Source organism: Oryctolagus cuniculus, chromosome 3, assembly GCF_051225735.1.
Source record: "Oryctolagus cuniculus isolate XC-2025 breed Fujian yellow rabbit chromosome 3, ASM5122573v1, whole genome shotgun sequence".
In the NCBI taxonomy this organism is placed as follows: Eukaryota; Metazoa; Chordata; class Mammalia; order Lagomorpha; family Leporidae; genus Oryctolagus; species Oryctolagus cuniculus.
The window spans coordinates 20,057,865-20,080,945 of record NC_142869.1 but is presented as its reverse complement, the minus strand read 5'-3'; the positions used below and the strand labels follow the sequence as shown (position 1 = coordinate 20,080,945).

The 23,081-nt window shown below is 62.3% G+C and overlaps 3 protein-coding genes across 16 annotated transcripts in view; all 3 read left to right on the top strand.

Annotated features, from left to right (window-relative positions):
• Nucleotides 1-6,345, top strand: part of SPEG (striated muscle enriched protein kinase) — a 53,062-nt gene extending 46,717 nt beyond the window's left edge. For 6 of the 8 annotated variants that reach the window (XM_070069858.2, XM_070069860.2, XM_051848024.3 and 3 more), the window contains 10 exons: nucleotides 1,092-1,208; nucleotides 1,352-1,519; nucleotides 1,638-1,760; nucleotides 1,908-2,075; nucleotides 2,174-2,762; nucleotides 3,148-3,387; nucleotides 3,481-3,704; nucleotides 4,518-4,593; nucleotides 4,815-4,964; nucleotides 5,300-6,345. In XM_070069858.2, coding sequence (XP_069925959.2) covers nucleotides 1,092-1,208; nucleotides 1,352-1,519; nucleotides 1,638-1,760; nucleotides 1,908-2,075; nucleotides 2,174-2,762; nucleotides 3,148-3,387; nucleotides 3,481-3,704; nucleotides 4,518-4,593; nucleotides 4,815-4,964; nucleotides 5,300-5,492 — 2,048 coding nt within the window. In that variant the 3' untranslated portion in view covers nucleotides 5,493-6,345. 8 annotated transcript variants of the gene reach the window in all.
• Nucleotides 6,346-8,090: 1,745 nt separating this feature from the next.
• On the top strand, nucleotides 8,091-10,218 carry SPEGNB (SPEG neighbor). The gene is given in 7 exon segments (XM_089329714.1): nucleotides 8,091-8,383; nucleotides 8,386-8,413; nucleotides 8,708-9,174; nucleotides 9,483-9,539; nucleotides 9,542-9,599; nucleotides 9,650-10,035; nucleotides 10,151-10,218. Coding segments are annotated over 7 exon segments (1,155 nt in total). The 5' UTR covers nucleotides 8,091-8,292.
• GMPPA (GDP-mannose pyrophosphorylase A) lies at nucleotides 10,217-17,128 on the top strand. 7 transcript variants are annotated; one of them, XM_051848123.3, is made up of 13 exons: nucleotides 10,217-10,483; nucleotides 11,291-11,354; nucleotides 11,464-11,561; nucleotides 12,760-12,863; nucleotides 13,065-13,251; nucleotides 13,604-13,663; nucleotides 14,440-14,570; nucleotides 15,497-15,631; nucleotides 15,748-15,845; nucleotides 15,986-16,032; nucleotides 16,230-16,322; nucleotides 16,452-16,620; nucleotides 16,843-17,128. In XM_051848123.3, exons 2-13 carry the CDS (start codon nucleotides 11,315-11,317, stop codon nucleotides 16,941-16,943), a joined length of 1,263 nt encoding a protein of 420 aa, XP_051704083.1. In that variant the 5' UTR covers nucleotides 10,217-10,483; nucleotides 11,291-11,314; the 3' UTR covers nucleotides 16,944-17,128. The 7 variants fall into 7 exon arrangements, with proteins under 7 accessions (XP_051704083.1, XP_069926255.1, XP_051704081.1 ...); XM_070070154.2 differs by having other exon boundaries at nucleotides 10,257-10,483; nucleotides 11,297-11,354; XM_051848121.3 differs by having other exon boundaries at nucleotides 10,422-10,520.
• The last annotated feature ends 5,953 nt before the right edge of the window (nucleotides 17,129-23,081 follow it).

Sequence of the window (23,081 nt, the reverse complement as noted above, 5' to 3'; positions counted from 1 at the left end):
GCCAAGTTCATATTGGGATTTTCCTAAAGCGTCATTCTCAGGGTCACAAGCTCCAACCCCCGTGGCACTAAGGAGCCCCATCCTCAGGCCTGCCAGAGGCGAAGTCCCCAGCCGGCTATGGAGACCGCATCTCTGCTTTCCTGAACAGCCTTTTCCTCTGAGGCCTCTCTACAGGACATGTCAAGGACATAATAACAACATCAATAAACACTAATACTTAGGAGCACTTCTTGTATGTCAGATGCATGCTAAGCAATTCACAGCCCTCCGAGTTCTGCTAGCAACCCTCTGAGCTTGGGGTTATCATTATCGTTCTCAATGTGCAGAAATGGAGCCGCTGACCGAGTAAATGATAAGGTCATGCAGGGTCTGTCCCTTGCCCCCCCAACCTTCCCCCCCCCGCCCCACCAGAGGTCTGGCCACTAAGTGTGTGGAAGGTCTGGGAGCCCCTGCGCAGATCCCAGGTGAGAAGAGGGGCAGGGAGGCTGGCGCTCATCTGGGGTTCACCCACAGTGTGCCTGGACTTCAGATCCTTCGAGAGCAGTCAGGACTCGTACCGGCTCCTGTATGGGATGCGGGAGCTGCAGACGGAGGCTTAACCCACTGTGCCCCAGCACCGGCCCCCAGATCCTTTGAGACTGAATGCTGGGACGGCACGTCCTCTGTCCAAACCCATCTCAGCTCAAGCCGCCCGCTCTTTTCTCCTGGTCCTCATCCCTTGTGCTGGGGTACCCCAGAGCAGGTAGACGTTGCAGGATCCTCCCCGTTCTTGGCATTCCGTATGACTATTTTATCTAAGAAAGGCTTATAGACTGCTTACTGCTCTGCCCTAAATGGTTTACAAGCAAAGGAGCGAGTTACCAAGCATCTTGGCTAGTGCGAAGGAAAGAAAGTTCTACACACAGCAGGGGCCTGAGGACAGTGGTGCTCGCTCCAAAGAAAATTCGCTGAGGACTGAGGCTCGGCGTGGGGTTCCATGTTCGTCTGCTTCCTGCTGGCTGTGCCAGTGCTCAAGTGCATCCTCCCTCCCTGGGAGGGTGTCAGTGAGCCAGGGTCCCCCAGACAGACGGCAGTCTTTGCTCTCCCTCCAGACTTCCCCCCAGTCTTCCACATCAAACTCAAGGACCAGGTGCTGCTGGAGGGAGAGGCAGCCACCCTGCTCTGCCTGCCCGCGGCCTGCCCTGCACCCCGCATCTCCTGGATGAAAGGTAAGGAGGTTACAGAGAAGGGGCTGGGAGAGGCCAGGGCCTGGGCTGAACATGGCTGAGGGATGCTGGGGTGGAGGGCCAGTGGGAGTGCCTAGACAAGCACCCCTCACTCAGCAGCCCCTCTGGCTCCTGCTCACCCACAGACAAGCAGTCTCTGCACTCAGAGCCCTCAGTGGTTATCGTGTCCTGCAAAGACGGGCGGCAGCTGCTAAGCATCCCCCGGGCAGGCAAGCGCCATGCCGGCCTCTACGAGTGCTCAGCCACCAACGTCCTAGGCAGCATCACCAGCTCCTGCACCATCGCCGTGGCCCGTGAGCCTGGGGCAGGGTCTCGGGCTGGGGGAGGGGACGGGGAAATGGTGGGACAGAGGGTGATGGGCCCTCTGCTGGGGCTGGGGGCTCCCTGGGACTATCGCCCTCTCGCTGCCAGGTGTCCCAGGGAAGCTGGCTCCTCCAGAGGTGCCCCAGACCTACCAGGACACGGCGCTGGTGCTGTGGAAGCCAGGAGACAGCCGGGCCCCTTGCACGTACACACTGGAGCGGCGGGTGGATGGTAAGGGACGGGGCAGGATGGGGTGGCGGTGGCAGAGAGAGGAGCTTGGGGAGGCGAGTGCCCTCCAGGGCAGAAGTCTCCTCCTGGAGCTCTTCTCAGGTGGTCCTGGGGGCTTGGGGCTCATCCACTCCCCCCTGCTGCCTGCAGGGGAGTCTGCTTGGCACCCCGTGAGCTCAGGCATCCCCGACTGTTACTACAACGTGACACACCTGCCCGTCGGCATGACCGTGAGGTTCCGGGTGGCCTGTGCCAACCGTGCCGGCCAGGGGCCCTTCAGCAACCCTTCCGAGAGGGTCCTCGTCAGGGGCACTCAAGGTCAGTGGGCTGGCGAGGCTTTGGGAGAAGGAAGGGAACCCTGAACCCAGGGTCCACCCTGTGCCTGACTCCCTGATGGTCACTTTGCTTCCTCTTAGAGTCTCCAGCTCTGCCGTCTGCTGTCCACCAAGACGCCCCTGTTACCTCAGGGCCAGCCAGGGCCCCGCCTTCTGACTCTCCTACCTCACTGGCCCCTACCCCAGTGCCCCCGTCAGTCACTCTCAGCCCCCCATCTGCGCCCACCTCTCCCAACCAGACCTTGTCCTCACTCAAGGCTGTGGGTCCACCACCCCAAACCCCCCCACGAAAGCACAGGGGCCTGCAGGCCACCCGGCAAGCAGAGCCCACTCCATCTAGCACCCAGGTCACCCCAAGTGAGCCCAAGCCTTCAGTCCCTGACGCTGGGAGCCCGACCCCAGCCCCCACCCCTCAAGGGGCTAAACCAGCGTCTTCCCGTACTCCGCTCTATATGGTCACTTCCTTTGTGTCTGCACCCCCAGCCCCTGAGCCCCCAGCCCCTGAGCCCCCTCCTGAGCCCATCAAGGTGACCGTGCGGAGCCTCAGCCCAGCCAAGGAGGTGGTGGGCTCCCCGGGGGGCGGTCCTCCCAGCTCTCCCAGGCCCGAGGGCACCGCTCTCCGACAGGGCCTCCCCCAGAAGCCCTACACCTTTCTGGAGGAGAAGGCCAGGCAAGCAGGGCTGGGGAGGGGAAGGAGGACGAGGCGCGAGAGGGCTGGGATGTGGGGAGTGGGGGGAGACCGGGCGGCTGGGCTGGGGACTCGGAACTGAGCTCCAGGCATCGCTTGTTGGCCATGTGGTCTCCACCACTCTGAGACGGAGGCTCTGCAGTATCATCACCATTTCACAGATGAGAAAGCAGAGAAAGCACTTTCTCACAGATGAGAAAGCAGAGAAAAAGTTATGGGGTTTCCCTAAGGTGCGCGGGTGGAGCTGGAACCCTGGTTCCTAGGGGTGAACTCTTGTCCCCAGGAGTCCCTGCTGCCCCCTTAGCTCTCACAATGCGAGTGTCCCCTCCTGCCTGCTGAGCCTGTGGTGTCCCCCACACACGCACAGGGGTCGCTTTGGTGTGGTGCGGGCGTGCCGGGAGAATGCCACAGGCCGAACATTCGTGGCCAAGATCGTGCCCTACGCGGCTGAGGGCAAGCGGCGGGTCCTGCAGGAGTACGAAGTGCTGCGGACGCTGCACCACGAGCGACTCATGGCCCTGCACGAGGCCTACATCACCCCTCGCTACCTCGTGCTCATCGCAGAGAGCTGCGGCAACCGGGAGCTCCTCTGTGGCCTCAGTGACAGGTAGCCGGGGGCTCGGCGGGAGCAGAGTGTGAGATCAGGCAGGCTGGGCTGCGATGTCACCTGCTGTGTCCCTGCTCCCCCACCCCACCCCAGGTTCCGGTATTCAGAAGATGACGTGGCCACCTACGTGGTACAGCTGCTGCAAGGCCTGGACTACCTCCATGGCCGTCACGTGCTGCACCTGGACATCAAGCCAGACAACCTGCTGCTGGCCCCTGACAACGCCCTCAAGATTGTGGACTTCGGCAGTGCCCAGCCCTACAACCCCCAGGCCCTACGCCCCCTTGGCCACCGCACCGGCACGCTGGAGTTCATGGGTGAGACAACCAGCTGCCGGCCGTGCTGGGGGGTTGGGGCCCGGCCAAAGGAGCAGCAGCCAGGGTTTGGTCCACTTGGAGTGCTTGCTGTGTGCAGACAATGAACTAAGTGCTTTGTGTGCACTCTCTTTTAAATGACCCTTGCAATATGCCTGCAGTTTGGCATGAAATTATCCCCTGCTCCCCTTTCTACAGAGGGGGCAACAGAGGCACCCTGAAGTTGTGCTGTCCAACCCGACAGCCATAAATGGCAGAGGCAGCATTTGCTAGCGCTGGAAAGACAGGAGAGCCACTTACTATTTTATATAAATAAGGGAAAGCAGCTACCTGCCAAGTGCTTGCATTCGGGAGCTCTGTTCCTTAGAGTCGCTCTTCAAGCCGCACTCACAGATGAGGCAGTGGGGAGCCAGGCAGGCAGGGGAAATCACCCCGCATCCCACAGCCGCCGGAAGGGGCAGGCCTGGGGCTGGGCCAGCTGGCTGACTGCAAAGGCTGTTACCCTCCATGTTGTCTGCATTCTTTGTGAATGGGCGCCCTGGCTCGGGGCTGATCCACAGGAACTGGCACCCCCGGTTCGCAGCCTCTCTGGACTCCTGGGCACCCCACCACGCAGTGCCTGGGTTACTTCCTCAAGTGCCTCCCACGTCTCCTAGGCACCGCCACCCTCTCTGTCCCATGTGCTGGCCCCTGGGGCCTGCTGAGTGGTTGCATCCTTGGTCTGGTGGCCCGGGGCCCAGTCCTGCTCCTGTAGCCCCCAGGGCCTTCCCTGCTCCCCCCTCCCCAGTGGATCAGCGTGGCCTTCTCTCTTGTCAGCTCCTGAGATGGTGAAGGGAGATCCCATCGGCTCTGCGACGGACATCTGGGGAGCAGGTGTGCTCACCTACATCATGTGAGTGCCCCCGGCCCTGCCCAGCCCCCTGGCCCATGTTGGAGCCCCAGAACCCCCCTCTGCCCACACTCTCTGCCCCCATGTCCCTGCCTTCCTGCACAACCTCCCCAAACCTTGCATAACACTGTCCCCTGGATGCCCCCACCGTGATGTCCCCCAGGCCTGGGGGTGAGTCTCACCCTCAGTCTCACAAGTCAGCTCAACTCTCTTGTGCACAACAGGCTCAGTGGACACTCCCCCTTCTATGAGCCAGACCCCCAGGAAACAGAGGCTCGGATTGTGGGGGGCCGCTTTGATGCCTTCCAGCTGTACCCCAACACATCCCAGAGCGCCACCCTCTTCTTGCGCAAGGTCCTCTCAGTACATCCCTGGTGAGTGGGCCCTGGCCGGCCGACCTCCTGGGGTTACCTGAGCAGACTGCCTGGGCTCAGCCTGTGCCCAGCTGCCCCGACTCCTCCCCTGCCACTACCACGCTGCTGTCACTTCTGCTTGGTGGCCCTGCGACCTGCCACGCAAAGCCCGTAACAGCCCCCGCATGGACAGAATCACCATCCCCATTGCAGAAGGCCGGAACCTGAGCTCCAGCTGCCCTCAGATTGCGCTGTAGGGCTGGGTGGAGGACTGGGAGGCGGGGCTGCGGAAGTGCAGAGCCCACCTGCTCCGGGAGCCCGGCCTCCAGGCTCACCGCCCCGGCTGTGCCTGGCAGGAGCCGGCCCTCCCTGCAGGACTGCCTGGCCCACCCGTGGCTGCAGGACGCCTACCTGATGAAGCTGCGCCGCCAGACGCTCACGTTCACCACCAACCGCCTCAAGGAATTCCTGGGCGAGCAGCGGCGCCGCCGGGCCGAGGCCGCCACCCGCCACAAGGTGCTGCTCCGATCCTACCCTGGCAGCCCCTAGCGAGGGAGCGAGCGAGCAAGAGGCACGGACCACAGCCCAGCCTGGGGCTCCCACTCGGGCTTCCCCACCCACGCCGCGGGACATTCCAGGGCCCACGCTGAGCCGGAATACCACCAGCAGCAGCCTCTGGCCAGGCTATTACCTCACGGACCTGCACCTGCGGGGACAGAGGCCCCCGGGGCTGTGGCCTGATGCCACCCCTGGCCAGAGCCACAGCAGGAGACCCACTGGCCAGGCTGGGCAGGGGAGGGAACAGGAAGAGGGGCAAGAAGGGAATGGAAGGTAAAGAGGAAAAGACATGGAGGGGGAGGGAGGGAGACTCCAGGGGTGGAGGGGTAGGCGGTGCATCTCAGGGAGAAGCAGGGAGGGCGGGCGAGGCTGGAGAGGAGCAAGAGGAGGGGGCCCAGGTATCAGGGCAGCGAGTATGGGTGGGCAGGACACAGAGATGGTGCCAGGAAGCCAGAGCCAGGATGTGAGAGAGGATGGGAAGGTGGGCGAGGAGAGGGCCCTCGGGTAGGGGCAGGGTGGGCCAGCTGCAGGCATCCCCGAAAGTGAAGACACAGAGGGCTGCGGCAAGTGGCCCCTCCACCTGGATCTCTCGTCCTGGGCCGTGGATGCAGCTTTGGGCACCCTGCCGGCCTGAGGACGTCCCCACCACCCCTCCATGGCCTTTGCCCTTCTTCCCATTCGTATTTATTTATTTATTGACTTTCATGAAGTTCTCCCTTCCATCCAACCCCAGTGGCCCGTGTTGTCCTGCCCTTCCTCCCCCTGCCCTGCCCCCGCCGCCATCCAGCTGTCTCTGCAGCTCTCTGTCTGTCTGTCACAAGGAGAATAAAAACAGCAAGCCGCAGGACCTGCGTGGTGTCCGGGGAGGGAGGACTGGGTGGATGTGAGCCCCAGGTACGGGACAGTCAACCCCCTCTGAGCTGTTCAGAGCCGAGGCGTGCTCACACGCAGCCGGTGGCATAGCAGCTGACACCTGGTGGCTGCTGGAGGAACCAGGACAGGCCAGGCCCCACCCCCTCGGTGTTGGCTCAGGTCAGCATCCACCGCACAGATGTGTGCATGCCAGGGTCGACCGTGTCTGGTGTTTGCCGGGGATTGAGGGCCACATCAGCTTGGACCTTCTTGTCCCCGTGGCAAGTGAGGACATTTGCTGGGTGCTAAGGCATCCTCACTTTGGCCACTCCCCTGCAGTGCCACCAAATGGTCTCTGGGTCCTAGAACTCAGCTGCTGGACTCTAGAGCAGGACGGGAGAGGGGGCAGGTCTCCAAGTGTCCAGGGGGACCATGCCCCTCTACACACAACACACTCCTTGCAAACTCTCTCCTTGCAAAATGAAAGGAACAAAGCCTCTGGCCAGCAGCCAAAAGTGGGCACTGGTGAGTTGCCAGTGGAGGCAGAGGCCCCTTGGCTCCAGCTTAAACAACGCTTTGCCCTTTCCAGCCTCTCTGGTTTCTCAGAACCCCAGCAGAGAGGCAAGCCCTATCATCGTGGAGTAATGGGATACTAAAGCCAGCTGGAAGGGATGAGGGAGACACCTCGCCCACCTGTCATGTCAGTGATGGAGACACACAGTTTGCCCGGGAGAGCCTCCAAGCCCTTCCACACTGCAAGTGTTTTCATATAAAAATGAGGTGCCCGAGCTCATATCTTGATGAATGGTAAAATTCCTCTCCCGTCTCCCCTCTGTCTTGGGCTCCCTTCCCATCTCCATTGGAAATGGCATGTGAACTGCTTGTTCCAAAGCTGCAGGAGCAAAGGTGATTTATGGCAGCAGTGCTGTGTCAAAATGGCTCGGATCAAAAGGTGACAGTGCTGCACACCTGGGCGGGTAGTCACAGAGGATGCAGGCACTGCTCCTACCAGGGGTCACTGAAACCCCGCCCCCCCCCCCAGCAGTCTGTTGCTCCTATGCACCAGTTTATGCCCCCGAAAAGTGCTTGGGCAGATGGGGGGCTGGGGAGTCAGAGGTAGTGCTCATCTCCAGGGACAGTGCAGACCCCTCAGACCCTTCTAGGTCTGGTGGAGGGGATGGAGGGCTACTGTTCTCATGGCTCTTTCCCGTCCCCTCTTGGTTTAACCTCAAGTTGCCGCCAGGGGGCGCAGTGCAGAAATGGCAATCCTGGGTGGAGTAAGGTGGGTGGGTAGAGAAAGGCGTGACACGTGGCCCTGTCATGATTGGCTGGATGGACCTTGAAGACCTTGAGGCTACTCTGGCTTCATTCAGGGACACCCCTACAAGCCCCGGCCCCCCTGAAGTGGCATGTTGGGGGAAGGGCATGTTGCAGAGCTGTTCCAGCGGTGAGCTGACTCTTTTGTGGGCTAGGGACTGGTACTGCCAGGAGGCAGTTGGACAACCCTGACCTGGGAAGGAATGGGGCCTCATCCAGCTGTCCAGCTCTCAGGACGCTGACCTGAGGTGCACCCGGGGCCGCTGGGGTTTCCCTCACTGAGCCAGCATCCCAATCACCCTCAGATCCAATGAGGAGTCGGCTTGGATGGGGGGTGGGGAGCTAGGGTCTCAGGGGGCTTGTGGACTGAGATGTGTAAAACCAGGGCCTTGCTCTGAGCACCAGCCCATCTTCCTGCAGTCCTACCTGGAAGGTTCTATGCCACCTGCCACCCAGCCAATCAACTGAAGACCCAAAGTCAGCCCTTCCACGGTGAGTCCCAACAGCAGGGAAACTCCGGACACTCCTGTACCCGCTGGGATGTCCTAATCAGGCAGGGAAGGGCAGAGGCTTGGAGCCTCTGTTACAGCCTGGACTCCCCCGTTTGTCGTCCAAACCCCAGATGTCCAAAGCAGCCTCTGCCAAAAAGCTAGCAGCCCCACCTCCAGGATGTACCCCGGATGTCAACCACCCCAAGGTGCAGAGCGCAGCTTTTGCATCCAGGCCCTTTACGGGTGCCACAGGTGAGGGGACCCGTGTGAGCTCTGAGAAAGAAAGGGGTAGAAAAACCCATTCCTATATTGGGCGGTGGGGCTGCTGAGCAGTGTCGGGAACCAGTTGAGTCACTGGATTTAGCGGAAAGCAGTTACTGAGGTTGAAAGCGTGACCAGCAAGAGTGGGTCATTTTATCAGGGTACACAGTTCCTGTCCATCCCTACATAAAGGGTCTGGTGGGCTCAGGGGGCCGGCGGGGCCCCGTGTGTGGGCGGGCGGGAGCTGGGTCGTGGGGGTCCTGGGCCTGATCCCGCCGCGCCTAGGTCTCAGAGGGAGCTGTGCGAGAAGGGGTGGCCGCGGGAGCTGCAGCCGCTGAAAGGCCTGGTGATGATCGCGGGCAGCGCGGCCAAGCCGACTGGCGGCGTTCCTGCCTTCCCGCCCCGGCTCATTCTCTGGAGCCAGGGCGGCAAGGAGCTGCGAGATGAGCCCAGGTATCGCTAGGTCTCCGCGGACCTTAACGAGGTGCGCGACGGCGAGCTGGCAGAACTGGGCCAGTGCAGCATCGACATGCCCAACCCGCTCGGCCGGTGCGCGCATCCCCGTGGAAGGTACCGGTGCCCGTGTCAGCTCCGCGCGGGCGACCGAAGCCCCAGGCAGCCGCGCGCCGTCGCTGCTGGGCGTAGCCGGCTCGGAACAGGGCCCTGGCCGGCTCAGGCGCGCTCTTCTCTCCCGATCTTGGCAACTGGGAAGTCAGAGGTGGGCTTGGATCTGGCGACTCCTGGGCCCCAAGGTCACACGGCTGGGGAGGGGCAGGGCCAGGGTGGGAGTTTTCTGGCTCCCAACCCAGGGCAGCCAGGGGGAGGGATGGGCATTCCCAGGAGCCCACCTCCCCATCTCCTTTGATCCTCACTACTGGACACCCCCCCCCCCCCAAGCCATTGAAACTGACAGGATGAAACCAGAATCTGGTGCCTCGCCCAGCGCCACACCGTACTCAAGGCTAGAGTCAGCTGGGGAGGTGATGGCCCTGGGGAGGTGATGACCTCATCGGCAGGTCCTTCACGGGGTCTCCTTCCCCTCCCCTTCCCCTGGGCCCAGCAAAAGTTCAAAAGGGCTCCAGCAGCATCAAGGCGCACGAAGGCACCGCAGAGACACTGGCGCGGAGATTCTGAGCGAACCAGCGCCCTACGTGGCCTGGACCAAGGACGGGGAAGGGCCCGGGCCCAGGAACTAGTCGGCTGCGGCTGGGGAACGGGGAGCCGCAGGACGCTGCTGGCCCCTAGGGTGGCGCTGGCGCGAGGCTGCGCCACGACGTCGCTGACCACCCGCCGGGCCACGTCCCAGGTCGGCGGCAAGCACGAGGTGTACGTGGAGAACAGCTTGGGCACTGCCCAGAGCTTCGCCCGCGTGGACGTGGCCTCAAAGGGACCTTTTCGCCCTGGCCCCACGCCCAGTGGTGGGTGGGACCGTCCTGTGCAATCGGACTGCTGTCCCGGACCCTCAAGATCTGTTCTGTTCCTTAGCATCGCCGTCCCGCGCCCCCACTCCACTCTACAAAGTCACGGAATGCTGGGTCAGAGGGCAGTGCGGGGACGCCCAGACCAGCGCCCCATCTCGCAGACCGTTCATCCGAGACGGGCTTTCTCCCACGGTGGGACCCTCCTCTTTCCAGGCGGCCGGGCTAGGGAGCCTGCGACTGCGTCTTCTGCCCCTCCCCCTAGAGACTCCGCCCCTCCCAGCCTGGCCACACCCCCTGTTCGTTCCAGTCCTCCGGGACATCAAGCCCCTCCCACTAGAGGCCACGCCCCTCCCGCACTGTCCACACCCCCAGTAGTCCGACTTTTCCCAGTGACCCCCGTCGGTCGCTGTCCTGGGCCCATTCCCGGACCCCTGGGGTCCCAGTCTTAGGGTTCCACCTCCTGCTTCTCAGGCCGCACTGCTCATTCAGGCCCGCCCCTCCCATCCCTTGGCACATGCACAGATTCTTTTTCGTGAAGTTGGAAAGGGATGGGAAACAGCTTCAGAACTACAATTCCCGGCAGACCCTGCGGAAGAGGTCTCGCGAGTAGCGAGAAGACACGTGCGCGGAAGGAGTCACGGTAGCGAGCGGCAGAGCTGGAATAAGGGGTGCTAGGGGTAAAGCGAGCTGGCGGAGGGGCGGTAGGAGGGGAAGGACCAGCCGACGGCCCCCAGGCGGAGGGCGGGCTCGCGCGGGGGTCCCGCCTGCTCCTCTGCGCGTCCGCCCCTGTGTTCTTCCCGCAAACCCTCACTACCAGAGACTCAATTTTGTTGACGGTTGTGGGGTTCAGAGGGTCAGCACGCAGTCCTCCGAATCCAGGGGCTGCGCAGCGGTCACCAGTGTTGGCACGAGAGGGGTTGGTAGGTCCAGTGTTCGGGATGCCAAGGGAACCTGTCTGCATTTGGAGCTGAGCCTGTTAGGGTTCGTGTTCAGCGCACGCTTTTGCTAGGACTGGGGGCTCAGCCAATGCAGATCAGTGTTGCTCAGTACTGGGGGTTCACGTTAGAGTTGCAGTGAAATATCGGGGACTCGGGGCTCGCGGTTCAGTAGTCACAGATCGCTGCTGAGATTCAAGGATTGACATCAGAAGGAGCAGGGGGTCAGTTTGGGATCTGAGAAGGGTTCTGTGCCGCTGAGTTCCTGAGTTTGCAGAATTTGTTCACGGCCAGGGGAAGTCTGTTAGGGATCAACTTGTGGTGTGTGAATTTCAGAACTGGCGGGGACTCACTGTGAGTTTGAAGCCCGGTGGGATTTGGGAAGTGCTGTCCAGGGAGGGACTGTGTCAAACTTGGGGTTTACATCCTGGGAGAAGGCTGCTGTGTGTATTTGGGGGTGACGGGTTGGACGGGGGTGTGACCGGAGCCTGCGTTCTCTGTTGGGATTCGAGGTTTAGGTAGCAGCAAGCACCACCATGCTCAAGGCCGTGATCCTGATTGGAGGCCCTCAAAAGGGTGAGGCGCCTGGGGCCTGGGGGGTGGAGGTTGGGCTGGAATGGAGGGGTGGGTGGGTGGGGGCAGAGGGCCACAGGAGGCTCAGATGTGCCCCTCTCTCCTCTCCTAGGCACCCGTTTCAGGCCTTTGTCCTTTGAGGTGCCCAAACCCCTGTTTCCTGTGGCCGGAGTCCCCATGATTCAACACCATATTGAGGCCTGTGCCCAGGTAACCCCACCGGCTCCCCTTTCTCACCTCACTTCCTGCTCATCTCCTTCGAGCCAGGCTTCCCCCTTTCCCAACCACGCTGTCTGTCCACAGGGCCATCATTCACAGGTGACCGTGTGAATGGCGCCCCCTCAAGTTGTGCGGTACAGCTGCCCTGCCCTCTCCTTGTTCTGTCTCTCAATCTGGCCCCTCCTCCTCCAATTTCATGCTTACTTTTAAAGTATGGAATATGAGACCAGGCAGGGATATTAGAGACTAATTTTTTTAAGTTTATTTATTTGCACTTTTATTTGAAAGGCAGACATAAAGAGACAGATCTTCCATCCACTGGTTCACTCCCTCAAATGTCTGCACTGACCAGGGCTGAGCTAGGCTGAAGCCAGGAGTTGGAACTCCCTCCAGGTCTCCCACATGGCTGGCAGGGACCCAAGTACGTGAGCCATCACCTGCTGCCTCCCAGGGTGCACATGAGCAGGAAGCTGGATCAGAAGCAGAGGTGCTGAGCCTCAAACCAGGCGTCCCAAGTGGCGACTTCACTGCTGTGCCAAACCTCAGCCCCTTAGAGACCATTTAAAACCATAGCATGGAAAGTAGTAAATAAAATGTTAAGTTGACAAAAAAATAAATAAAAATAAATAAATAAAATAAAATAAAACGCTAGCATGGGAACCCTTGATGGTAACAAGGCCCAGAAGTCACGCCTCGTTTCTTTGTTGCCTTTACTACTAGGACAAGCAAGTTTGGGGTTGAATCCAGTCTCTGCTGTGAGGCCTGGAGCGAATTTCTCACCCTCTTTTGAGCCTTAGCTTCCTTATCTGTAAAATGGGTGTGTGTGGATAGGCAAAGCTGTTTGTAAAATCCTTCCCAGGACCCCTCGTGGTCAGTGACCCTCATGCCGGTCTCAAGCTTAGACTGACAGATAATAAAAATGGTAGGAAAATGAGCGGATCCCCTTAGAATGCAGTAGCTAGGCAGAGTCTTTCTTAGATTGAGTCCCAGTTCAGGTGAGTGGAATAGGAAAGGATGGAAAAATCAGGGCCGAAACTTCCTCATTGTCCAGAGAAAACGGGCCAGAGTGGTACAGTGTTGCCCGGGGCCCCCACAGCTTGGACCTGGGGTCTCTGGGCCAGCGCCGGGCATCTCCCCTGCATTCCCTCTGCCAGCTGCTGCTTCTCCCAGCTTCATCCCTTGTCCTCAGGTCCCAGGGATGCAGGAGATTCTGCTCATTGGCTTCTACCAACCTGATGAGGCCCTGACCCAGTTCCTAGAGGCTGCCCAGCAGGAATTCCACCTTCCGATCAGGTGCCTGTGGGGGCGGGCTGCCCTAGCGCTCTGAGGTCTCTGCATTGGCCAGAGCCCACCGTCTCATGCTGGGAGGAGTCTGGTGGGCTGACCTGACTCTGGGCCTTGGGCAGGCCTATTCTGGGGAGCAGAGTAGGGTCAGGGTTCTGACTCAGGGTGTCTTCCCCTGGGGCCTCACTAAGCTGGGCTCCCTGGGGACAGGTACCTGCAGGAGTTTGCCCCCCTGGGCACAGGAGGTGGTCTCTACCATTTCCGGGACCAGATCCTGGCTGGAGGCCCGGAGGCGTTCTTCGTACTCAATGCTGATGTCTGCTCCGACTTCCCCCTGAACGCCATGTTGGATGCCCACAGACGCCAGCGCCACCCGTTCTTGCTCCTTGGCACCACGGTGAGGGGGCTAGGGAGCGTGAAGGGTGGTGATCCAGAGCGCTTCCTGGAGTGCAGGTGTCAGGGAGGGAGGGGCGGCAGGCCTGGCGGTTGCCGTGGGCAGAGTGGTGTCAGCAGGGCGACACAGGGCCTCAGCAGTAACGGAGGTGGCGCTGGTGACCCCAGTCCTTAGACTGCTCCGACGTGGGAGGGGGAGGGCAGCTGTCAGTTGTCACCCCTGCCAAAGACCTGTCAGTGGCAGCGCCGTGGAGCTGCGTGCCAGGTGCCACAGGGGAGGGAGAGACGGAACAGGAAAACAGACATGGCTGCCCCGGGGCTGGCGGGTCACTGTCTCCAGTGTATCTGTCTTTCAGGCCAACAGGACGCAGTCCCTCAACTACGGCTGCATCGTTGAGAACCCACAGACGCATGAGGTGGGAGCAGAGAGGGACTGGGAGGGGCCCTGTGTGGGTATTGTCATCCCTCCACCCCACGCCTCCAGAGCAGGCAGGAACTCTGAGGGGCGGCCCGTGTCTGGCCCCTCACTGGTCATCGCCTAAAGAGAGACCTAGGGAGAAAGCAAAGGAGATCATTTCTGCTGGTGTGATACTCTCATAAATGTCTACACAGGGGGCAGCGGGAACACAAGAGGGGGCCAACCCGGCCTTGCCCACATGGAGACAGGGAGGGCTTCCTGGAGGAAGCAGGTCTGAGCTGAGTTCAGTGGAGGAGGAGACAGGAAGGCAGCGCAGGCAGAGGGAGCCGCAGGTACAAGGCACAAGGGCAGGAAGCGACACAGTGTGTGCTCAGCTCTGGAGGTGAGCGCAGCCACGAAGGCTCGATTCCTAACTCCCAGGAGCCCTCCGGCAGTGCAGAGATGGAGTCCAAAGCCAGCCTTGCAGACGACCCAGTGTGGGGCGAGGTGTGGCCAGGGGCCGGGCGTGCAGGAGAGGACCCAGAGGGCAGTGAGGCTGTCGACTGGGTTTTCCAGACAAAGCAATGGAAAAAGGCACACCGGGCACAGGCATGCGAGGGCGCAGAGCCGAGCTCTGGCAGTGCCGGGAGGTGGGGGGAGCAGGGAAAGGCGTGGCGTTCGGACTTATCTTGAAGGTGAAGGTGAACAGCAGTCACCCGAGGGTTTGCAGCCAGGCAGTAGCGGCAGGTCCGCTGCCGTCCCCTCTGCCACCCGACCCCGCCGGCTCTTTCCCAGGTCCTGCACTATGTGGAGAAACCCAGCACTTTTATCAGTGACATCATCAACTGTGGCATCTATCTCTTCTCCCCGGAAGCCCTGAAGCCGCTTCGGGATGTCTTCCAGCGTAACCAGCAGGATGGGCAACTGTGAGGCAGGCCGCATGGCCCTGTGACCCCGAGTACCCCCAGGCACAGACCCCCCCCCCCCGCCCCGCCTCTGCAGGCTCCATCGCCGCCTCCTCCCTGCTCCTTCTCCCGGTCACCTCGAGCCCAGCCTCCGAGTCCCTCCCCTTCTAACCTCATTCTGTCCCTCTTCCTTATCCATCCCAGTTCCTCCTCTGCCACTGCCCACCCCCCTTCCGGTCCATTGCTCTCGAGCCCTGTGCGTCCCAGAGATGTCTTACAGAACAGACGGCCGTGCACACTTGGGCGAACACACACGCTGGAGTGCAGACACACACACACACACACACACACACACACACACACTCAGGCTGAGGCGCCCCTGGCAGATAGCGCCCCAGAGCCGTGCGCGCCACCACCCAGGCTTGTCCCCTTCTGTGGAGCTGCTGCCCCGCCCACCCATCTCACGCCTCATTCACTCATGGCCATCATGTCTCTGCTTCTCTCTCGGTCTCTCCTGGCTTCTCTGTCTCTGTTTCTGCTGAGCTGGCATCACTACCATCTCTCTCTCTCTCTCTCTCTCTCCCCCCCCCCCCCCTTCTCTCTGTGACTGTCTCTGCCCTCACCAGCTGCCTTGCTTTGGGGTGAGTCTGTGTGTTTCATTCCATCTGAGGAGGGGAGGGTAGCTGAGGTGGGTTTTAGAGGGGGGGAAGAGTATGAAACGGGGTTGTAGGGGGAGGGCTGGGGGCCAGGATGGGTAGTGGGTCTATCCTGGGGGAGTTCCTGTGATAGCCCTCCGAGCTGGGGTGGGCACTGGGGGTGCCTGGGATGTGAGAGCCCTTTAGAGAGGGCTTGATCAGACCTGCCGAGGTGGGGGACACCCTCAGCCACCCGTCCCTGGGAGCAGGGGTTTCACCGGGAAACTGATGTGCGCACCCTGCACTGTACAGGGAGGATTCCCCAGGCTCGTGGCCCGGGGCAGGCACCATCCGCCTGGAGCAGGATGTGTTCTCAGCGCTGGCAGGGCAGGGCCAGATCTACGTGCACCTCACCGAGGGCATCTGGAGCCAGATCAAGTCTGCGGGGTGCGTGGGGGAGGGGGGGAGGAGGGGTCCGCGGCCCCTGGGAGTTGAGACTCTGGGGTCGGGGCGCAGGCCCCGCCGGATCCTGAGCCCTTTCTTTGCCCCCTTTCGGCCCACAGCTCAGCCCTCTACGCCTCCCGCCTCTATCTGGGCCGCTACCAGATCACTCACCCAGAGAGGCTAGCCAAGCACAGCCCGGGGGGCCCGCGAATCCGAGGTACCCACCCCACCCAGCCCCCTCTGCCCTCTGAGCCTTGGCTGTGCAGCTGGGGTGCAGCGGCGGTCTCCATCCCCGCCGCTCCCAGATGCGGACAGGCCTTGGGGTGCTGGCTCCCAGGTGCTCTCTTCTGCTTCTAGGGAACGTTTACATCCACCCCACAGCGAAGGTGGCCCCCTCGGCCGTGGTAAGTGGTGGGCCCAGCCCAGGGGGAGAAATGGGGGGTTATCAGGACAGGTGGCCGGCACAGGGACGGCCAGAGCTCGGGCCGCAGGTCTCTCTGCTTTGTCACAAGCGGCTGTGTGGCCGGGCCTCCTTGTCTGTCCCAGGAGGGGACTGGACCTGGGCATGCCCGAGGCCCATAGCATGTGCTCTTCTCCACAGCTGGGCCCCAACGTCTCCATCGGGAAGGGGGTGACCGTGGGCGAGGGTGTGCGGCTCCGCGAGAGCATCGTGCTGCACGGAGCCACGCTGCAGGTGTGTACCCCGCCGTCCTCCCCAGAACAGAACAGGGTGAAGCCCCCTGGAATCTGCATCCTGCCCCATCACGTGCCCTCCTGTCTCTCTGCCTGCCCTCCACTCACCCCCACACCATCCATTTGGCAGGAGCACACGTGTGTCCTACACAGCATCGTCGGCTGGGGGAGCACCGTGGGGCGCTGGGCTCGTGTGGAGGGGACACCCAATGACCCCAACCCCAATGACCCCCGAGCCCGCATGGACAGCGAGAGCCTCTTCAAGGACGGGAAGCTGCTGCCCGCCATCACCATCCTGGGTAGGGGTCCCTGGGGGCGGAGGGCTGGGAGAACCTGCGACAGGTAGGGGCAGAGGCCTGTCGCGGGCGCTGGTTCGTCTACGTGTGTCTTGTCCAGCACACACTGACCTGGCGCCTGCCGTGTAAGGCCCTGGCGCAGCAGGCCTGCCCCCTCCTCCGGCTGCCTGTCTACCTCCCCTCCCCTGACCTGGCCCCGGCGCCTGGTCGCTGTCCACACTGCAGGCTGCCGTGTCCGGATCCCTGCCGAGGTGCTCATCCTGAACTCGATCGTTCTGCCACACAAGGAGCTGAGCCGCAGCTTCACCAACCAGATCATCCTCTGAGGGGGGCTGCTGCGAGGCCCCCCAGCTCCGACCCGCCCCTTTGGAGGCTGCTGCCTGCTTGGCTGGCGTCTACCCAGAGGGGACACCAGGAAGCCAGACAGGATCTTCCCAGACCGGGAGCAGTGGGGGTGGCCAGGGCTCCTGGCCTCCCTCCTCACTCCCTAATAAACCCTGGTGAACCTGGAGCCAGCACGGACTCCGCTTGTGCCTGGGCTGGGGGTGGGGGCCGAAAGGGGGGCGGCTGAGTCTGGCCCCCCCACATTAGCATTTAAATTGGAGTCATTGCTGCAGGCTCATGAATAATGAATTTTGAGCCCTGGTAAACCTCCCCCTCCCACTGCCTCAGCCTCTCTCACTGCTCTGAGCAAGACCTCCCCCAGGCTGCCTGGCCTGCTTAGGGGTTGGGGGAAGCCCTCTTTCACCCCCGTTTTCCTGGCTCAGGTTCCAAAGGAAAGGTTAAGGATTTAGGGTTTCAGTCGGCCAGCGGGCACAGGGGCTGACCGGGTGGTGGCGGGGGCAGGGGGGGGGGTGGGGACACAGGGGCTGATCACCCGCAGCCACTCCCAGTTCCTGCCCAGCCCTGGCCTGTTCTTGCGTTGCCAGCTCCATCTGCTCCCAGCCTGGCTGTTAGCAGGCTGGGGGTTTCGCCCCCGCCAGAGGCCTCATGTGTGTGTCTCTCTCCCTCTCCCACTTCCCTGGCAGGCAGGGTGGGCCTGAGCCACGAAATCTCAGGAAGCACTGTGTGTGCTGGGGGGAGGTGGGGGGCGCCCTGTGGCTGCCCTGTGGCAGCTCCCAGCCCTCTCCTGTCGCCCGTGACCCTCGTGTGCCCCTCTTGGTCCCCCCTTTCCCCAGCTGTGGGTGCCGAGCTGTTGCCAGATGAGCTGGTAATGATCGTAATCTGCTAATTGAGAGGAATCTAATTACCCAAAGAGAATGGGGGGAGCAGGGCGTGGGTGCGAGGGAGGAGGGGGTCTTGGCAGCAGGCTGGGGTGGCAGGCGGCAGGGGGCCCGGGCCTTGTTCTCTGCACCCAGGCTGCTGGGACGGGCCCCAGAGATCATCACTTCACAGGCAGGCAGTTAGGAAGAGGCGCTTTCCCAGGGCTGAGCTGAGGCCAACGACAGGACACGGCTCTGGGCTGGATGTGACCTCCCAGCCCCTGGGGCCCTGTGGGCTGAGCGAGAGCCTGTGGGAGGTGACCCGGATTTTAACAGTGCTGACCCTGACCTGCCACTTGCTCAGCCCCTCTCCCGTTCCCCATCCCTGCCTCAACCCAGACCTTCTGCCAGCTCCGTGCCAGAAGGGGGCCACAGATGCCCACTCTGGGCCTGGGGTCATCTCCTCCGGGAAGGGGCTGGGGGTGGGTGCACCGCAGGGCCGGGGTCCCGGTCCCTCGCCTCTCCTCCTCCAGTCCTGACCCTTCTGTTCCGAGTGGTTGGCAGAGGCCATGGCAGCTCCATCATAAATATGATAATTTAATTATTTTCTCAGCAAAACACCGTGAAATCCAATAAGTCTGTGTCAGGCCCTGGCCCCCGGGACCCCCTCCTAGACCCAGTGGGGGTGGGGACATGATGGGGAGAGGCACAAGAGGGGAAAGGGTCAGTGTTTCAGTGGGGGGGCACCTGAGGTCTTTGTAGCAGCCCCCTCCCAGGCTGAGGGAGCCACTTCTGGGCGGGGGTGTCTAAGGATAGAGGGTCTGGTGCCCCCCACTGCTCTCCAGCTCTTTCCTGTGCTGAGAGGCTCAAAGCCCCATCCATCTCTGAGGGGTCAGCTCAGGGCCTAAGGTGCAGGGAGGACCCCCTGTCCACTACCTCTGGATCGCTGCACCCAACCTTCCTTGGCCCTGTAGGGGAGGAAGGTGCCAGCCGCAGGTAGGGGTGAGAAGGGAGAAACTAGCAGGAACGGGGTGGGAAGTGGGGGATGCGCAGGGGGAGGAATGCGGGGGAGGGGTGCGCTCCTGCCATTAGTGCTTTTTTTCGGTTTCCATAAAAAGATTATTCTGTAAAATCAGCGAGGGGGAGCGAGCTGGGGGCCGGGGATGGGGGTGGGTCCCTGGCACCAAGCTGGATGGGGCGACGGGAGGAGAGCTGGGGACAGGGCCTGAGTGTGGAGAGAAATTTGGATGGGCTTCGAGAGCCAGCCAAGGGGGAGAGGCTGAGCCAAGAAGAACACAAACGGGGGGGGGGGGGGGAGGCAGAATGGGGCCGGGTGGAGTGGGGCAGCGCCCTCACCTCCCTCCTGGCCGCCTGGTGGGGCTGCCAGGGGCCCATCCCACCTCTGTCTGGATTCCCTTCCCACCCCCAGGCACTTAGCAGCCATTATCGGGGGAGCAGATTGCAGCCCCCTCCCCCGCTCTGGGAAGCAGGCACAGCTGGGGCCCTGCCACATCTGCTGCATCAGCACGGAGCACAGCTGGGTGGGCCTAGAGCTGCGCCCCCAAAACACAAAGGGGGGTGGGGGGCAAGGGGAGCCCAGACCCCTGAGACAGACACACTGACACCTCTGCCAACAGACACACACGCGCTCTCAGGTGAAGAGACACCCACCAACACACACTCCCTTGTGCACCGAGACTGGCAAACACGCAATTACCCAGCCCCGCCCGCCACCCCCGCTCCCCTCCCCCAGCCCCTCCTCTCTTCCTTCCTAAGGTTTCCCTCCAGCACCAGGGCCACCTCTGAGCTGTCCTGGGCTCAGATCTGGAGGGAGTAGGGACCCCACCTGCCCCACACTCACCCTTCTGGAAGGATTGGACACTGGAAGGGTGGTAAGGGGCTTGTGGCCTGGGGAAGCCACCTGCTCTCTTTCCGAGCCCACACCCCTTCCCACAGAGCCCTCTTCTGAAAAGGCCCATCCTCGCCACACAGCCTGGGTCTGACTCTGGCTCCCTGTGGCCCTCTCGTGTACCGTTGGCCACCTCAAGGGGGCGCTGTGTGCCCTCAGTCTCTGCAGCCCTCAGCTCTGTGGCTCCCAGGGCCAGTCCTGGCCACTCCCCCTACCCAATAATCCAGCGCCCTGTGCTCTGCAGTGCATCCCTCCCTTAGCCCTGCAGCCGGGCCTGCGCGGGGCATGGGGGCTCCGTCGGGGCAGAGGAGTCTGCCTCCGCAGAACAGGATCAGGAGTTCCTTCTCCTTTCCCAGTCGATGGCCACCTCGGGGCACCTGGTTAACTCCTGCCCCTGTCGCAGCTCTCACTGTCCCCACTGGTCTCCTTGGCCTTGGTGGCTTGCCCTCAGCCCTCTCCTCCCGCCCCCCCCCCCGGCCCCCGCCTCCCCCGCCCCCCCCCATGGCCCTCAGAGCTTTAATCCCTCCTGCTGCTCTGCTGCCTTATCGGCTCCCAGCAGCTTTCACTGCTGCAAAGCCTTCTCCCCCTCCTCCTCTGGATCTTCTCCCCCTCCTCCCTGGCTCTCTGCTCTCTGGCCAGCCCCCTCCCTCCCAGCCTGTCTCTGCCACCCACTCCCCCGCCGTGGCTCCTGGCTGGCACCAGATCTGCACCCTGGTGCCCTCTGCCCAGCCTCAGCTCTGAGCTCTTGGGCTGCCCACCTGCTCCCACACTGGCCTCTTCCATCTCAACCCTCCCCGCAGGCCCGGTCAGTTTCTGGCCAGCCGGGAGGTGTCGTCTTTCTTTTTCCTGCCCTCTCTTTCCTGGTCCCCTCCTCAGTGCCTCCAGATGCCACCGATCTTGGAACTAGTCCCCTTAGGTGTTGGCGACCCATTGCCTTGGCTTGGGAGTGCTGGAAAGGGGATGGAAGAGTGCTGGGCTGGGCTTGCCCTAGGATGACGGGATGGGGGGGTACAAAAAAGTGCTGGTGGACAGTGGGGGCAGGGCCTGGCGGTGGGATGCTAACCCTCTTCAGTCGCCTCTGATCACGTCCGGGCCGCCCCACCCCCCTTCGCCGGGACTCTCATTAACCGCTTCTCCTGCTTCGTCCGCGGCATAAATAACCCAGATAAATCAGCCGCCGTCCGCCCCCCGCCCCTCGGCCCCCGCACAGCCCGTTTGTCACTGCTGCTCGCTCACCAGCCAGGCCTGGCCCAGCCCCGGCCCACCCCCACCCCCACATCCTCGTCCCTTCCCGCCCACGTCTGTCCCACCCTGGCTCCTGCCCTGGTCCATGCCAGTGCCAGCATGCTGGCCTTGGGGGCTGGCAACGGGGCTCTCCAGAGAACCCTGAATAGAAGGTTGAGGGGGGGTCACAAGTGGGGCCAGCTGTAATCAGCTTGAGGGTCTGGGGGCACCCCCCAAGTTGGATTCCCTGGAGGTCTCTGGGTCTCCTTTTGGGGTATTTTGCCAAAATAAAACCTCCGTGCCTCCTACCAGGTGCCCTGAGCTACAGCCACCCTTCCCGCTCTGGTACCCACTCACCCCTGTGCCCCCACTCCCAGGCGCGTGTCAGGCTGTGCAGAATGTCACGCTAATCTCAGCCTCTCAGTCCATCCACGCTTCCCTTTCTCACTGGCAGTGAACCTGCTTCATCCTCTGCGGGTGGAGAATTGGACTGGAGACAAATCTGGGGAATGGGGACAGCTGGAGGGCAGAGGCACCCTGGCCGAGGCTTCCCATCCTGACCCTGCAGCAGCAGCCCCCTGCCCCCCTCCCTGGCCTGCACCAGGGCCCTAGGGTGCCTATCAGCCCGCCTCCCTGTGCTCACACCCAGCTCAGGTCCTGGCTGGCCATATTTGGCCCTGATGCTTCCCTGTGAGGGGCAGCTGGTCCCTGGGGAGTGGGTGGGGGAAGCCGGGAGGGGCTGGGGGAGCTTGGGCACAGGGCTGAGGGTGGGGGTGGGGAAGAAGCTGGGCTGGGCCCCAGGGACCAGCTGGGCAATGAGCCGGGGAAGCAGCCGGGAGGCTAAATGAGGGAGATTATCACCCAACTGCAGCCGGGCAGAGAGGGAGGCAGGCAGGGAAGCAGGGAGAGGGAGGGAAGAGGGGACCAGGGCCAGAGGCAAAGGGGGTGTGCAGGGACAGGGAGGGGCCGCAAGACACTGGAGAGGATTGGGGAAAGGCCAAGGCCAAGAGATGGGCTGGGAGGGTGGGGGCAGGGTGCTCCCAGTGATCCTAACGGGATTCCTGGAAGTCTGGGAGCCTGGATGGTAGGGACTTGGAGACAACTGGAGACAGCTGGCGGTAGGGCAGTGGAAGAGGTGCGTGTGCAGCTAACTGCTGGTGCGCTCCTTGGTGGTCTGGAGCACCCATCATACCCCTCCCCCACCCCCATTACCGCCCAGTCTCATTCCTTAGAGGGTGGAGGCAGGTGCCCTCCTGCAGGAGAGGGTGTGCTGTGGGGGGGGGAAGGAAGTGGCCCGAGATCACAGTGGGAGGCAGGGGGATCCAGGGACAGGAGTGGACACCAGGCCGGTAACGTGCGCTGGGCAAAGCCTGGGGGGCAGCTTCCGCTTTCTTGGCAGAGCCCCAGACTGAAGTAACCTTAAAAAAGCAATTAAATCACCTTTTTTTTTTTAAGAAAAAAAAAAAAAACCCAGTAAAGAAAAATCAATATTGGGAGAAAGGGGAAGAGAGAGAAGGTTGGGAGGAACAGTGGCGGGGAGCTCTGGGAATGCCTGGACGAGTCCCCAGGAGGACAGGCATGGGAGGGGTCTGCCTGTGCGTGGCCACCTGGACCCGCTGGTGTTAACTCAGCAGCTGCTTCCAATGGCAGCCCATGTGCTCTCGCTCTCGGAGGCTGTGTCCTAGGCAGAGGCAGCCTTGACCCCAGGGGTCTCAGCTTCCCACCGCAGGGAGCCGGCTGACCCAGACTCCTTGGAGGCCTGTGGGGAAGCCACTTCACTGAGAGGCTTGGGATGAGCTGGGCAGGGTGCCATGAGCGGCCAGGGCCCTGTGTGTTGGCGGGGGCGCAGGGGGCGCTCCATGCTGCAGAGACCCTGACGGGCCCTGACCTGGCCTTGCAGCCAGGATGGGCATCGTGGCTCCCTGAGCTGGAGGGAGCCACCCCGGCCCCTCCCCCGGGGCCAGGCCCGGCGCAGGGGAGGGCTGGCCGCTGGGCCGCGGGTGGACCTCGGGCTGTAATCCCCGGCAGCTGCCGTTTCCCTCGGATCGATTCCCTTCTCACTTTTTTTTCAGCTGCTGGTTCCTCGGCTCGGATCGATGGAGCCACCTCCCCCGCCCCTCCAAGCTTCC